This window comes from Panthera tigris, chromosome A3 (assembly GCF_018350195.1).
Source record: "Panthera tigris isolate Pti1 chromosome A3, P.tigris_Pti1_mat1.1, whole genome shotgun sequence".
NCBI lineage: Eukaryota > Metazoa > Chordata > Mammalia > Carnivora > Felidae > Panthera > Panthera tigris.
In genome coordinates this window covers 32,003,694-32,020,863 of record NC_056662.1, presented here as the reverse complement: position 1 = coordinate 32,020,863, position 17,170 = coordinate 32,003,694, and the positions used below count along the sequence as shown (strand labels likewise).

The following is a 17,170-nucleotide window of genomic DNA, read 5'->3' as shown; positions in this document are numbered from 1 at the left end:
AGAAACTATTTTGCTATACTTTTGTTTTTTTAATTTTCATACCAGAAGATGTCATCAATATTTGTAGGAGGAATGTAATAATATACATAGATAGATAAAGATTTTCATGGCATCCTTTTCTAAAATAAACTTTATCGAGGCATCATTTGTATATAACAAAGGCATCAAACTGTATGTTTAAAATCTGCATTTCTGTGGTGAGCACAGCATAACATAGAGTTGTTGAATCTTTATATTGTATACCTGAAACTAATGTAACATTGTCAACTATACTCAAAAAAGAATCAGTGCATTTTTATTGCATGCAAATTATACTTCCATGAAAGTGATTGTTTAAAAAGATATCAAGGATTGCCATGATTTGTTGCCTATTGCCACAGTAGTTCAGAGAAAGTCAAGAAAAGTCCATAGAGACAGAAAATGAAGATTGATGCATTGGGCAGGCACAGAAAAAAAAAATAGGTCCTGGGGGAATAGAAAGATAAAGTTACACAAATCTGGAAAGCTTGAGACCTTATAAGACTTTTTGTCTTCAAGGTGCAGATGTTAAATTTAATATTGAGCACGGGGAACCCTGCAGAGTTCCTGAAGAAGAGGCTAAAATGGAAAAAAGTTTTGCCCTGCAGGATGTACTGGCAAGCTCCTGTTTCCTTCTCACTTTCTGATCCATGTCTCACTTTTTGTCGGCAGACACCTGCTTTTGCCACGATGCTCTCATCCACGGACTTTGCATCTGCTTCTTGGGAGCTCGTCGTCAGAGTTGACCATCCAAATGAGGAGGAGCAGAAAGATGTCACATTGAGAGTGGCCGGAGACCTGCATGTTGGGGGGCTGATGCTCAAGTTAGTAGAACAGATCAGTAAGTTCCCATTTCTTGATGGTTTCCCTACCTTTGAAACCCTCTCTGTTGTACTAACAGTAAATGGCTAATCTAGGCTGTCTGATCATCTAAGTTTTTCTGTTTATTTTTCTTACGATGGCTCAGAGAGCAAGCCCCCTCCCCACAGGAGGAAGAGAAATAGAGGATCCTGCAAAAGGATGTGTCTGTTTCTTTCACTGTATCTAAATATCACTGTGGGGGTGCCTGGGTGGCTCAGTCAGTTAAGCTTCCGACTTCAGCTCAGGTCACGATCTCGCGGTCCGTGAGTTCGAACCCCGCGTCGGGCTCTGGGCTGATGGCTCAGAGCCTGGAGCCTGCTTCCGATTCTGTCTCCCTCTCTCTCTGCCCTTCCCCCATTCATGCTCTGTCTCTCTCTGTCTCAAAAATAAATAAAAAACGTTAAAAAAATTTTTAAATATCACTGTGATGAGGTTCAGGCTCTGTTTTCTACCCACCCCACTTTAGAGACTTTGAAGAGGTGCTGAGGCTTGTTAAGCCTTAGGTTGTAAAAGGGAATGGGGAGCTGAAGACCCATTTGTTGAAGTTCTTGCACACAATGGATGGACTCTTAAAGTTCGTTCTTATTCTACTTCATCGTATTTTTCATGTTTGCAGACGTATCCCAAGACTGGTCAGACTTTGCCCTTTGGTGGGAACAAAAGCATTGCTGGCTTCTGAAAACGCACTGGACCCTGGACAAATATGGAGTCCAGGCAGATGCAAAGCTTCTCTTCACCCCTCAGCATAAAATGCTCCGCCTCCGCCTGCCAAATGTGAAGACAGTGAGATTGCGTGTCAGCTTCTCGGCTGTGGTTTTTAAAGCTGTCAGTGATATCTGCAAAATCCTGAGTGAGTACCCCAGAGGGGCCCTGTGCCCTTTGGACTGTTAGCAAAGGAGGGCAGGAAAATTATGTGTGCTTTCTGCCTGCAAGCATTTGGCTTTACAGAACATTTCCCTTACTAGGAAGCATACTTTTCAAGCCTGGTTCTGGGGACTTTAGCCATGTAAGTAGAGTTAAACCAAATGGAACATTATTGGAGGAAATCAGATTCACTTCCACAAAGCTTAAAGCTATTTCCAAAGAAGTCTTTAAACAGAAGAAACAGACCCATTAAGATCCCCGCCCCCCCAAAACAAATTCATTCCTCTAAGCCATAGTAATATCATCATTATATTTAAGACAAACAAGCAAGAGTTCCATTAAATCATTACCACCAGGGGCGCCTGGGTGGCTCAGTCGGTTAAGCGGCTGACTTCGGCTCAGGTCATGATCTCGCGGTCCGTGAGTTTGAGCCCCGCGTCGGGCTCTGTGCTGACAGCTCAGAGCCTGGAGCCTGTTTCGGATTCTGTGTCTCCCTCTCTCTCTGACCCTCCCCCGTTCATGCTCTGTCTCTGTCTCCAAAATAAATAAACGTTAAAAAAAAAAAAAATCATTACCACCATAGAGTTGATATATGTTTACTGATTTTGAGATAATAGTGTTGCAATGTCTTAACTGCTTTCCTAACACTTGGCTCTAGTAAATATTCTATCCACAAAAATTATTCGTGGAGTTTAAGGAGAAAAGTACACTTAATTATGGATTGAAAACTAATTCTTATGGCTTTAACAGTCATTAGGGACAACACTACCCAAACCATTTATTTGTGGAACCTCTATAATGGAAGTAAACCCTGCATCATGGTTCTTATTCCATATTTTTTGAAAGCGTGTAGGTACATTCTATGGTTCCAAGGCTGAGATTCAGCATTTGAATATAGTATATACAATATATGAGTGAGTGACCTATCTTTCCCATTAAACTATTCATTCATTCCTTCAACAAATATATATTGATTAGGCAGGCATTGTGTTGAGTGCTAGAGATTGCTTAACAATAAAAATAGGCCTAAATCCCTTCCCTGCCTGAGCTTACATTCTAGGATACAGAGGCAGAAAATAAATAATAAATGTAAACATTAATTTAAAAATAAGATGTTTGGGGCGCCTAGGTGGCTCAGTTGGTTGGGCATCTAACTTCGGCCCAGGTCATGATCCCGCGCTCCGTGGGTTCTTGCCCTGCGTCGGGCTCCGTGCTGACAGCTCGGAGCGTAGAGCCTGCTTCAGATTCTGTGTCTCCCTCTCTCTCTCTGCCCCTCCCCTGCTTGTATTCTGTATCCCAAAAATAAATAAATATTAAAAAAATTTTGGGGTCGGGGGGCGCCTGGGTGGCCCAGTCGGTTGAGCATCCAACTTCATTCGGCTCAGGTAATGATCTCACTGTTCGTGAGTTCGAGCCCTGCATCCCACTCTGTGCTGACAGCTCAGAGCCTGGAACCTGCTTTGGATTCTGTGTCTCCCTTTCTCTCTGCTCCTCCCCTGCTTGTGCTCCCTCTCTCTCAAAACTAAATAAACATTAAAAAAAATTTTTTTTAATTTTTAATAAAAAATTTTAAAAAATAAGATGTTAAAAGGAGATATTTGGTAGAGAAAAAAAGAAAAGCTGTGACAGTATGTGCAGGACTAGGAGTTCCAGTGGGCAGTAGGGGCTGGTGTGGTATTAAATAGGGTGAAGACAGAAGCCATTACACATTACCTGTGTTCTAACACCTAGCACAATGCCTGGCACACATTAGCTACTCATTAACCGTTAAGTGAAAAAATGAATGGAACCTTCTAGTACAGAACTCCTCAGCAGTGCCCTGGTACATGGTGGGCAAATGGCAAGCACCAGGGCACCTTGTTTTCAGTAATATTCCAATGAGGATTGGAAAACAAAGTAAATGATCAAATAAAACCCAGTCCATAGTAGACTGGAAACACACATCATGGCTGGGACTGAAAATTTGAGGTTCCAAAATATACAGAAGCAGTCAGATGTTCTTCCCTTTTCCAGATTACGTCTTCATAGTAGTCATAAAGGGCTCAATGTGCCATTTTTAGTCACCTTTTTTATATCTGTTCAATTGAAGCTAAATCAAATTTAGTAATATGATGAGTTTTCCCACAAAGATAGGACAAGACACAAATCTTGGGCTTGGAGATGTAGGTTTTGTTTTGTTTTGTTTCTAATGCTTCTACTGGAAATTCTGATTCATCTCCAGGTCTCATATATAAATTATGCATTTGGAATGGGCACAGGTGTGTGTTGCAACCTGACAATCAAGCATCGTTAGTTATAGAGGAAAAGGATGGAGCTGAACTGCTAGCCTCAGCACTAAGCAATGTTTGAAAACTGGCAGGACCTATGGAATCAGTGCATTTGCCTCCCAGAAAGCTGCTCACAGACTCTAACGTCCATATTCCTCGGCTTTCACTTGGAATCATATAGAAGCTCATGGTGGTTCATGGTTATCAGGAGCTCTGATTGGCAATGGCAGTTATAAATATATTGGACTAATGGGAAAAAATGGGAATCATCTTGGTTTGAGTTCTCCAGAAGCAGACCCTGAGATAAGAATTCAAGTACAAACATTTATTTTGGGGGGAGGAGATTCCAGAAAACACTGGTTGGGGGTGAGGAGGTAAGACTGGAAAGAGAAGCTCTTCAGTAAGAGAGCATCACCAATCAAATCACACTTGGGGGCAATTGGGGGGCTTCTGGGAGACAATGTAAACATGCCTCAGAGCTATCCCACCCAATGGGTCAGGGACTGGGGGTATTAATATACCGCTCATGTTAGTCACTGAGGGCTGTTTTTGGAAGTGTTAATTCTCTGAACTTGTGTGGCCTGTTGCATCAGTATTTGGGCAGTGCACACTCTGGCATCCAGAGCAAGCCCTCAGGCAGAAAGACTCTTGTCCTTGCTGCCACTGGAAGTCGGGTCAGAGTGCACTGAAATGGTGAGGGCCCAGAAGAGATGGGCAGGACACCAATACTGTCTGCCACAGGGATGAAATTAGCGATTGTGCACAGTGAAAGGGAAAGGTTCTCGGGATCTATGTTCAAGAAAGAAAATGGTGGGGTTCTTGGTTGTTATTTTAAAAAAAACTGAAGAAAGAAAAAAGAGAGGGAGGGGAAATTATAGCCAAATGCTTATAGTGGTTGAACCTGGGTGATGAAAGCATGAGGAGGCCATTATACTATTCCTTTTGCTTTGTGTATGTCTGAAATATTTTCATAATAAGTTAAAAAACAACTAGAAATTTTATTAGATTAAATCTTCTGATCTTTGACCCCCCCCCACACACACACACACACACCCATCTATTTCTTCCAAAGGGATGCAATTTAGTTCCATTTACTTCTCAGGAATTTCCTGAGAAATTATTTCAGATGCCTAGCATGACTCTGAGTCTTAGAAGGTATTTTCTTTTTACTCTTTGATAGTTTTTCTTCCTTCTTTATATTTATTCATTTGTCTGTTAGACATTAGAAGATCAGAAGAACTCTCCTTGTTAAAGCCTTCTGGTGACTATTTTAAAAAGAAGAAAAAGAAAGACAAAACTAACAAGGAGCCCATAATTGAAGATATTTTAAATCTGGAGGGGTCTCCAACGACTTCAGGTCCACCAGGTATGATTCATGACAGGTGTTTTGTTTTATTCCATGCTTGAATCCAAGGATTTCTTAAATCCCTAGAAATCTCACTCCTCGGCTCCTCCCTCCTCTTCTTCCCTCCCCTCCCCTCTCCTACCCTCCCCTCCCTTCTCCTCCCCTCCCCCCCCCCAAAGAAGGACTAAAATTGCAGGATTCCTGTGATGAGGAAAGGATATGCAATTAATTTTAGAACTCACAGAATTTTTTTAACAAGGTTTTTTTTATATTTCATTATTTTTTTAAGTAGGCTCCATGCTCGACGTGGGGCTTGAACTCATGACCCTGAGATCAGGAGTCGTGTGCTCTACCTGCTGTATAGCTCATTATTTTAACTGTGTTAAATAATGTTACTGATGAAAGCAAAACTTTAGGAGAATTGGCTGTGAATTTGGGGAGAAAAGAGATTAGTTGGATCACTCAAATATACTTTTCCTGATCCTATCTTCATGTGATTCTTTTCTGAATGCAGTTTAAATTTTGCATTGGGCATATGGATGGGGTACCTGAGTGGCTCAGTCGGATAAGCATCCGACTTCGGCTCAGGTCATGATCTCGCGGTTTGTGAGCTTGAGCCCCGCGTCAGGCTCCCTGCTGACAGCTCAGAGCCTGGAGCCTGCTTCAGATTCTGTGTCTTCCTCTCTCTCTGTCCCTCCCCTGCTCACGTTGTCTGTCTCTCTCTCTCTCTCTCTCTCTCTCAAAAATAAATAAAACATAAAAATTTTTTTTAAATAAATAAATTTTGCATTGGGCATGTAACAGGAGGGCAGGTAAAAATTCTGGAAAGACAATATCCTTGTCTTTTTATATAAAAACAAACTGCTTAGAATATCAAAGGTTTTCATACAGAGTATATCCCAATGCAAAGAGTAAAAGGGATTATTTGCATTTTCCTTACACAAACCATGTGATTTATAAGCCATCAACTAGCTATGTTCTTAAAACTGGCAAGTACTATTATTTGTTTAAAGGATTTGCCCAAAACTATAGTCTGTACATGCATTCTGTGAGATCTTCTGTTCTCTAATGGTGCCAAAACTTACTGCTGAAATAGAATTTTGGGGGTTTTTTTAAGTTTATTTATTTATTTTGAAAGAGAGCACACACAAATGGGAGGAGCAGAGAGACAGGGAGAGAGAGAGAGAGAATCCCAAGCAGGCTCTGCACTGCCAGCAGAGAGCCTGATGTGGGATTTGAACTCACAAACCATGAGATTCTGACTTGAGCCAAAACCAAGAGTTGGACACTTAACCGACTGAGCCACTCAGGTGCCCCAAATAGAATTTTGAATTATTGAGAAGGAGATAGTCCCAAGCCTTTGTCTGGGTTGGTTTTGGAAGCTTTTGCGGCCTGTGAGTTCTCAGTCTTCCCAGGAGGTAAAAAACGTCTCCCCCGTCATGACTCATCTCCTTACTTTAAATAGTGCAAACAATTAAATTCAAAATCCATTTTAGCATAAGCAGTGTTAGTATTTATTTTCCCAAAGATTCCTCCCTCTGAATCTCATGTCATAGTACAAGCTTGCCTCTGCCTTGCAGTAAGTCCTGGATTATATAGTAGAACCATGACTCCCACATATGATCCCATCAATGGAACGCCGGCGTCATCCACCATGACATGGTTCAGTGACAGCCCTTTGACTGAACAAAACTGCAGCATCCTCGCATTCAGCCAGCCCCCCCAATCACCAGAAGCATTGGCTGATATGTACCAGCCTCGGTCTCTGGTTGACAAAACGAAGCTTAACGCAGGGTAAGGACATGGCTCCGTTTTCCTTCTCTGTTAACTGGTGTTGATACAGTAAGAGAGATGCCACAGAGGTGGGGGAGAGGGGATTGTTTAATTTTTAAGTTAGCATGCCTGGGGATTGTACACTATTCGCAAATATCAGTGCTGATTTTGGCTACAGAAGGGAGAAATGCCACCTTTGGTCATTGCAAGAACATTTGAAGTATGGCAACATTTATGTGTTCTGGTAACTCAATGGATTGCCCTATGTGAATACTACTTCTCCATCCCTGTGGATGTGCAAAGTGTTTTTGAAGGGATGTAGAGCAGTGTATAAGTGGGTTGGTCCCATGGGCCAGTGGGGAGATCCAAGGTGGCCCACCTGGCCCTCATCGCCTTTTGTGGAACACCACATCTTCCGTTAGGTGTTTGAATGAGTGAGTCCTTCAGCTTTGAAGTCATCTCAGAACATACACTCAGACTACTTCTCAAACCACCATTTCTTTCACTCCCCACTGTTCACCACATAAAGTCAAGTTTGTTCACAGCCTTCTACTCCCAATGAGAGCTGGCCCAGCAGATGTCTCCATCCCGTGCACTCACATACCCCATTCCCCCTACGGTGCACACACACACTTTCTATCACTACCTTTGCTCTGCTGCAAGATTCTTTTCCTTCTTCCTGCTCGACCCAGCCCCTGCTTGTCCTGTAAGACCCAGCCACATACTGTCTCCTACTCAGAAACACCATTCTGAATGGGTTCACCTCCTTGCACTCCTGTTCTGACACTTACTCACTCCCGTGCCACCATTTCCTACCTTATGATGCTCACTCCCCCACTGGACTGTCACTTCCTTTAGGACAGAGGTTGCATCAGTCATCCTTATGTTCCCCTCCCCACCCCCCCAGCCGAAAGCCTGTTATAATAGACTTTCAAGCCATCTTCATTCTGTGGTACTGGATCACTCATCCCTGCCTCGTTCTGCTATTAACTTTTCATCTCCACCTCTCCACCCCTCACCATTGCCCAGTACTTATTTTTCAACTCTAGAACTGTACCACCCAGTATAGGGGTTACTAGCCACATGTGGATATTTACATTTAAATTTGAATTTAATTAAAATTAAAGCGTGGCACGAGCCACATTTAAATCTTCAGTAGCCACATGTGACTAGTGGATACTCTATTGGACAGAGCAATATAGAATAGTTCCATTGTTACAGAAAGTTCTGGACAATAACATAGACCCAGCGTTGAGTCGGACCAGCTGGTGTAGAGGAGAGGCTGTGTGGGAAGTCAGCAGGTACAGATTTTCATTCTGGCTCCACGACAAGGCACATGACCTTGAACATATCACTTAATGTCACTAAGACTCCATTTTCTCACGTATAAAACTGAGAAAATAAGAACTGCCTTGGCTCCTTCACTGAGTTACTTTAAATTATCTGTGTAAACAAAATATGTATACAGAAAGCACTTAGAAAGTTGTAAAAGCTATAAAATGAAATGCAGATACAAGTTATTATCAAGTCCTCTCCCTTACAGGTTTTTGGTTATATTACTCGGACTTTGTTCAAGGAAATATACACACACGCGCGCACACACACACACACACACACACACGTGTACATTTATATATACGTGTATATGTAAATGTAAATGCATGTATATAAATTTAAGTATGTATACAAACATGTTATGTTATATTGTAATATATGTGTGTAAAATGGATTGACTTTTAAAACCCATCCTATTGTTTTCTAGTTGGCTGGACTCCTCCCGTTCCCTTATGGAACAAGGCATCCAGGAGGATGAACAGCTGCTGTTACGATTTAAATACTACACTTTTTTTGACTTGAATCCCAAAGTAAGATACTTTTTCTCTTCTGTCTCTCCTTTTGCTTTAATGTGAATGCATGGAAGTGTAAAATTGAGTCATTTAGTTATCAGAAGTAGGGTTCGTGTGTATAATCTTCTGTTTCGCTGTGTAGGGTTAGAACGATCAATGTATATATACTGTCTTTGGATTTTCGTCTTTTACTTTCTGGCAGGTATGGTCAGCTGCCCCTGAGTTGGCAGGAGTTTGTGGGGGTCTTCCTGCCCAGCACAGTGTGCTCTGCCCCTTTCCATCTACATAAACAAAGGAACAAGAGGAGAGTGGCTCACAGAGCCGGAATCCTTAATGCTTAGGAAGGAAGCCAAGGTTAAGAGCAGGTTCTCATGAACAAGCCCCATGATGGTGCACACTACACTCCCCACTGCAGGGAAGAGGGACCATCTGTACCCCAGCTGGCTACCAACTCCCATTACGTGCACACCTGCCGCCTGAAGTTTACTAGGCCAACTGAGCGGTGAAATAAATCCTCTGAATTTCTGCCCCTTCCTCACCCCTGCGTGGCCTGTGGAGCTGTAAGTCAGCACTTAACTGGCCAAATGTAGAAAATGTAAACTGAGTCACCAGCCTCCACACGCACAGGATGGTTTTATCCTAGTTTCATGCTTATTGCTCTTTCCCGTTCATTGCCAGGCACTTGTTTGAGGAGGATGCCTCAGGCCACCTCTTCTGTGTAGACCCTTTTCTCATGCACGGTGGTGATTCTGCCTCTCGTGGCACTGTCTTCTCCTTGATCCTGATTTGAAGTCTGGTCTTCAAAGGCACATCTCTGCTCCCACTTCTTCCTTAACTGGCATCTTCTTCAAAATAAGCCCTATTCCTTGTCATTTCTGTGGAGCTCCTGCTCAGTCTTTGGTTTAGATCCAACTTAATGCCCATGGCCCTAGCTTGTGTCTAGAGTGCATAACTTCCACTGAGTCATGGCAAAAGAGCGAGTTCTGGCTCTTTGAAAAAACCAAACCTTCAGGAGAAACTACCCTACGGCTTTTCCTAAAAGGGAAGGGATTTTTTTGTTTTGATTTTTTTTCAAGGGCACTGTGAATGTCATGTTTGCTTAACTGGTAAGCAGTTCTCTCTGTATGGCTCATGAACAAAACTGATTCGAATCAAACAGCCAAATAGAAGCTGTCCACCCAAAGGTGACAGGAAGACTCAGGCTTTGGGGATACAGCTTTGGGGCATAAGAACAGTGATCCCCAACCACTTTAGCGTTCCCTTCTCCCCCTTTCTAAAGTAGGGAATGCTATAAATATAACCTAATTGAAGGTTCTTACTATGTGTTGAGTTGATAGAGGGGTACAGAAATTTAAGATGTGGTTCATGTTTTCATAAAACCTACAATCAACTCTAGAAGAACAAAGACATCACCCAGAAAACCATTGTAAAGCTGACAAGGCACCCTACAAATGGGAACCAAACTGTGCAGTAGGGTCAGGGAGCTTCTCTTCTCCAGCTTTCAGAAGAGAGATGCAGGCAGGCTGTAGCACTGGGGTAGCAGGTACTGATTGAAATCTCAGATATACAAAAATACTAGAATATACAAAATTTCAAAAATAATATACTTTAAAAATACAAAACCCAGCATCCATAAAAGAAAACATTGGTACATTCATAAAAAATGAAAGTTTTATGCGTGCCAAGAAACTATATACAAAGTTTAAAAGTCTTGGCAACACATACAGATAAAAGGTTAATTCCCCTAATAGAGAGCCCCCAGAAATCAGTAATAAAAAGACCAACAACCCAGTAGACTAATGATCAAAGGATGGGAACACACAGTTCATAGAAAAGGAACTACAATGGCTTTTAGCCTTGTACTGACAAAGATCAAAAAGTTTCATGCACTATCTTTGCAAGAGTGTTGGGAAAATGGCTCTTCGTACACTGCTTGTAGGTCAAAGTACAAATTAATCTGATCCCTATGGAGGGCAGTTTGACAATATGTATCAGAATTACAATTCTACATAGCTCTGACCAGGCAAATCCACTCCTTGGTATTAATACACAGTTATACTCAAATATGTGAATTAACATGTCTGCACAAGAACAGCCTTTGCTACATAACTTGAGGAAGAAAATGGGAAACTACCTAAACATCCATCAGCAGGGAAGTGGTTAAGGACCTTATGATACATCCATACAGTGTTGTAGCTAAGAAGAATGAATCAGGTTTCTTTTGATGTAGAACATATTCAAGGTATATTATCGAGTGAAAAAAAAAAAAAAAAAAAACAAGGAACAAAACAGTCTATAGAGAAACTACCATTTGTGGAGGGAAAGGAAGGGAAGGAGACTTAACTTTTATTGTACATTATTTTGTCCCTTTAGGATTCATTCAAAATGAATTTCTTCATTGTGTATTACTTTTCCCCCATTTAAATGTGTGGATTAAAAAAAAAAAAAAAAAAAAAAGCTGGAGGATAAGAAAAAAAAAATAAATAAAAAAAAAAAATAAATGTGTGGATTAAAAAAACTTTTATAATTCCAATAATTCACAGTATTTTTTTTAAAGGTTCAGTAGAGAAAAGGCACTTCAGTTTCAATGAGAATCCTAGAGGACCCTGAAAGTCGCCTCACAGCTAATAGGGAATCCTGAGTGATTAGATCTAAATAGTAACCCCTTCCTGAGAGAGTGAAACTGTGGGAGGCACGTTTTGTTATTTGTTTGTATTGGTTTTGGGTGGAAAGAGAGAGGGGTTCACTGAATTGACTGGAGGGGGAGAAACAGGGATTCAGGCAATGGAGGTGGTAGAAACCACAGCTTCCAGTCTGGGGTTTCTATTTTCAGTAAACCAGAAGACAAAGGAAATCTAGGGCCAAGGAGAAGGCAAGAGTAGCCAATCCCCACCAAGGGAAACATTTGCAATCCCCACCAAGGGAAACATTTGTTTCTAAGTTGGGAAAACCACGGACTGAGTTCTCAAAGAGAAAAAGACCTGTCAGGGTGCCTGTTAATAAGTGACCTGCAGGGGCACCTGGGTGGCTCAGTCAGTTAAGTGTCCGACTTCGGCTCAAGTCATGATCTCACAACTCGTGGGTTCGTGCCCCTAATCGGGCTCTGTGCTCACAGCTTAGAGCCTGGAGCCTGCTTCGGATTCTGTGTCCCTCTCTTGGTCTGCACCTCCCTCCCTCCCTCATTCATTCTCTCTCTCTCTCTCTCTCCCTCTCTCCCTCTCTCCCTCTCTCTCTCTCTCTCTCTCTCTCTCTCTAAGAGTAAACATTAAAAATAAATAAGTGACCCATAAAACCTGGGACCTTGTGATGTTCCAGAGCCTCAGGGGGGAACGTGAACAAGCCTCCAAAGAAGAAACTCCAGAGCTCTGCTGGCTCCACAGAGAAATCCAGTATTCCTCAGTGGGAGCCAGGCTTAGCCTGTCCTTTCTAACATCTTCTACTAGATCCTGTTCTCCTGATGTCAATTTGTAAATGTAGGTAACTTTTTCTTTCAAGGAATTGTTTTACTTGGCTTCAAGGGAGTGGTGGGGAAATTAGGTTTGTTCAAGTGTGGAAGCTTTAATTTTTTTAAATCTTTACTGACTGCATTGGAGAGAAAAGCCTTATCAGGTGATCTGACTTAGTCTCACTAAAAGTCCTACAGCATTAGGATTGTAGACACTGTGAGTGAGTGGCAGACAGACAGATATGATATGACAATCCAATTCAAATTTTAGTGGCTGCACATACTCTTTAGATTTTTGTCTTTAGACTGTTAATTAAGCAGGGGTCTTTGGGGGGGGAGGGGCAGAGATTGTTTAGTTTTTGGTGTGCGTTGTGTGTGTGTGTTTTTTAGTTGTTGTGTCTTGACTGCAGTATAGTGCCGTAAAATTCGAATATAATGATTGTTAGTACATTCACGTGGTTGTGCAACCATCACCACAATCCAAAAAAGTTTTGCATCACCCAAAAAAGTTTCCTTATACCCCATTTCTGGTCATTCCCTGCTCCCAGCCCACCACTGGTCTGCTTTCCCTCTCAAGGTTTGCCTTTTCTGGAAGCTTCACATAGATGGAAGCCTCCAGAATATAATCTTGTGCATCTGAACTCTTTGACTCACCATGTTTCTGAGGTCCCCACTACATATCAGTAGTGTGCTCCCTCTTACTGCTCAGTGGCCTCCCGTCATGCATGTGACCCACATTTTGTTGAGGGACATTCACCAGTTCACTAGCTGAGGGACACTGGAGCATTCCCAGCTCAGGGTTGCCATGAATAACACTGTTGTGAACATTCTCACATGTGTTCTGTTTGGGCTCGTTGGGGGAGGAGACTGGGGCTAGCTCCTGAGGTGTACCATGACACCTGGCAAAGTTCAGGAAGCAAAGACAGACTTTCTTAAGGTTCTTAGTGTTCCAGCTTCTGGAATACCACACTTTTGGGTTTTCACTTGTCTTGCCTGGCCAGCAGCGTTAGCACTGTTGAGGAGGAGCGTGCCTGTGGACAGGTCCTGTTTCCTGCTGGACCAACAGCAATGCTGTTGCTGGTTTGGGCTTGCTATGGGTTTTTACCTCCCCTGTCACCTTTCTTCTAGTGTGTATAAGGGTAATGCAAAAGGAAAAATAAACTAATGATAATCAACCTTTGATAAATCTGTTTAGGTGCTCTATCTTTCTGTTCCTCCTCCATACTTTCTTCAACTTTTGTTTAGAGGATATAGTAAATTGTATACTCCCTGTGGGGAGTACAATGGATATAGAGCTGCAGTTTTGCAAGATGAAGAGAGTCCTGTAGATGGATGGTGGTGATGGGTTTTCCCTCCAGTGGAAGTGGTGATGAAAGAGAGGGGGAAATAACGGAATCGAGATGGGTCTATGTGGCCCCTTGAAGATGCTCTGGAAAATATTTTGAGAAAGTGCTAAGTTCGGAAGTAAAATGAACTGGGGTGGTGGAAAGAAAGAGAGAGGTATTTCCTTCACTTATCTGAATGCAAGTTTATTGTTTCTGATTAACAAGGAATGGCCTCAGTTATTCCAGAATTTTTGTACTGAGGAATATAAATACGTGCCCTCCACCAACACACACACCTACCTGTTTCTTTCTTTAGTATGATGCTGTCCGAATAAACCAACTCTATGAACAAGCCAGGTGGGCCATTCTCTTAGAAGAAATTGACTGCACGGAAGAAGAAATGATGATCTTTGCAGCATTACAGGTATGAGAACTTCAATACGTTTTTTTCTGGAAGAAAATGAACTCGTTTTCTTAAAGTTTCGTTTTCTTCATACTGTTTTTTTCTTTGAAGAAAGAATTGAAAATGAGGGGAGTCTATTTAAATTTAAAATACGCCTCATAACCCACACACATGCCCATCTTATATAAGGTGTTAGTCTTGCAATTCTTATCCTCACTACAAGTTCAACCAGTGGTGGGGAAGAATTGAGTTTGAACACAACTAAATATAAATCTCAAAATAATGCAGATTAAAATGTCATCTTCCCTTCATAGGAGAGAGATCTCCTTCCAGGAGATGTTTGTTACTATGAGGGAGTGGGGGGGATTGCCTTCAAAAAGAAGAAATGGCTAATGGATTTATTTGAGTTTATAACATTTCTAAAACCTCTGTTTGCATTGTAGTATCACATTAGCAAACTGTCATTGTCAGCTGAAACACAGGACTTTACACATGAGTCCGAGGTCGACGAAGTAGAAGCAGCACTTTCTAATTTGGAAGTGACCCTAGAAGGTGGAAAAATGGACAATACCTTGGTATGAACTTTTCTGGTAACTCAGAACTGTGGCTGTGTTCTCATGGATTGACAAACGTTAAATGAGTTGTTTTTTTGTTTTTAATTTGAACTAAGAGAAAAATGGCGAGCAAGGGAGAAGGGCAGAGGGAGAGAGAGAAAGAGAATCTTAAACAGGCTCCATGCCGAGAATATGAAAGTGGTCCCTTCACTCAGGTCTAGAGAGAACTGCCCAGTCCATGGCATGGCTAGCTGTGAGAATGAAGAAGATGCTTTACAGATACAAAGCCTATGATCTACCTAGTCATCATGCGTTGCACCTGGGCAAGGTGGACACAGTGAGGGCCTTTATTCTGGGACACTGTAAAAAGTTTGTGACACCTACTGATTTCAGTAAATAAACAAAACCTTCCGGTGAAACATAAAGTAGTACAACTATTTTATCGTATCCTTATCCATGAAATGTGGCCAAACAGCAGCTTTATAATCAGAATGCCTCTCCTATCTGATTCATTCGTTGAATGCCGCCCTTCCTTTAACTTCTTCAAACGGTAGGAGTAAATATTAGTTTAATTCACATTGAATTAGACAGTGGATCCATTGTAACTGAATATAAATAGTAACATAAAAATGAGTCATATGTTCTTAGCTATTTGGTTCATGTTTCCTTATGATTAATTTCCTTCAAATGGGAAATTGGTATCACGCAAACGCAAATATTCTGTACAAACTAAATGCCAAGATTCTGTAGAGATTCAGAGCCCTGTCTCACATTCATGGGAAACACAGGCCCATGAAATTGGAGCTCTCTTTTGTCTACTTCCTCCACTAACTAGATACACAATGACCATTCTCAGAATAAATGAAAAATTCCCTCCTCCTTCCCTCGATATTTTCATGCGATGCTAAACAGTAGGCTTTTCACTTAGGAGGCAGGCACCAACAGACACTGCAGAATGAACTTTGAACCAGGTTCCTTTTGAGAAGTTAATCAGTGAACTAAACGTAAGGAGAGCTACTCGCTCTGAGGTAGAATTTGTACAATATTTTATTTGTACATAAAAGTAGCAGTTTCTAACTCAGATTTTTAACTTGAAAGGTAGTGTTTGGTCAGTTTTTTTAACCCCTTTTTTCATTTGCATGACATGTGACATAAAAGTGAAAAAACAAAAAGCAACCTGTAGCTTGACAAATTTGTATTAAATTATCACCCACATCACCACCCAAATTAAGAACTAGAACTTTGCCAGCCACCCAGAAGCCCCTGCACATGCCCCATCCTACTGTCCGCCCTCCTCCACTCCCCAGCCGCTGAGGTAACTGCTAGAAATGTGGCTAGTATGATTGAGGAACTGAGTTTCTCATTTTATTTAATTTTAATTAATTCAGATTTTAATAACTCCATGTGATGAGTGGCTATAGTACTCGACAGTGCAGGTATAGAGTATCAACACCACCTAAACTGCTTATGAAATATTATCTTTTTCCTTAGGAGGACATTACTGATATCCCTCAACTTGCAGATAACCTCAAATTATTTAGGTAAGTCACCTTGAAGGAGAAAGAGATTGCTCATAACAAAGCCTTGCAGGTAAAGAGTCCAGGAATTTACATTTTTTTTAATGTTTATTTATTTTTTGAGAGACAGAGACAGAGTATGAGAGAGGGGGAGTCACAGATTCCGAAGCAGGCTCCAGGCTCTGAGCTGTCAGCACAGAGCCCGACGCGGGGCTCGAACCCATGAACCATGAGATCATGACCTGAGCTGACGTCGGCTGCCTAACCGACTGAGCCACCCAGGTGCCCCTTTATTTATTTTATTTTTTTTTTTTATGTTAAATTGAACCTCATTAGTCAGGTTCATGGTTCAAAGGTAAGAGCATGGGCTGTGGTATCAGATAGACAATGGCCTGAATCCTAGCTCAACAACACACACTAGCTGAGTTACCTAGGGCATTGTCATGTATTGGAGCCTCGGTTTCCTAATCTATAAAATACGGATATACCTCCTCTTGGATTTATTGGGGGGAATTAAATGAAATAATATATATGAAGCATTGAGCATGGTGCCTGGATCACATTAAATGTTCAGTAAATGAGGGCGCCTGGGTGGCTCAGTTGGTTAAGTGTCCCAACTTTGGCTCAGGTCATGATCCCATGGTTTATGAGTTCCAGCCCATCAGGCTCTGTGCTGACAGCTCAGAGCCTGGAGCTTGCTTCAGATTCTGTCTCTGCCTCTCTCTCTGCTCACCCCACCCCCCACTTGCAGTCTTCCTCTCTCTCTCTCAAAAATAAACATTAAAAAAAATTTTAAATGTTCAATAAATGGTGGTGTAAACATGGCCAGTGTTGGCAATTAGTGAACATATATACTAGACTGGAGTTTCTGTCATGGTCATCTGTGAGGCTCAGGACTTGACATCATTTGAAGGTTCTTTCATGGTTTAAAAATCAATTGTCTCTAGAATG

The 17,170-nt window shown here is 41.7% G+C and overlaps 1 protein-coding gene across 2 annotated transcripts in view; it reads left to right on the top strand.

Annotated features, from left to right (window-relative positions):
* Nucleotides 1-708: 708 nt before the first annotated feature.
* Nucleotides 709-17,170, top strand: part of FERMT1 (FERM domain containing kindlin 1) — a 31,356-nt gene continuing 14,894 nt past the window's right edge. Inside the window, exons 1-8 of one of the 2 annotated variants that reach the window (XM_007073250.3) lie at nucleotides 709-859; nucleotides 1,496-1,729; nucleotides 5,230-5,376; nucleotides 6,936-7,149; nucleotides 8,891-8,993; nucleotides 14,062-14,169; nucleotides 14,592-14,723; nucleotides 16,194-16,243. In XM_007073250.3, the coding sequence (XP_007073312.1) occupies nucleotides 709-859; nucleotides 1,496-1,729; nucleotides 5,230-5,376; nucleotides 6,936-7,149; nucleotides 8,891-8,993; nucleotides 14,062-14,169; nucleotides 14,592-14,723; nucleotides 16,194-16,243 (1,139 nt within the window). The remainder of the gene's footprint in view (nucleotides 860-1,495; nucleotides 1,730-5,229; nucleotides 5,377-6,935; nucleotides 7,150-8,890; nucleotides 8,994-14,061; nucleotides 14,170-14,591; nucleotides 14,724-16,193; nucleotides 16,244-17,170) is intronic. The other variant, XM_042980899.1, reaches the window with a different exon arrangement.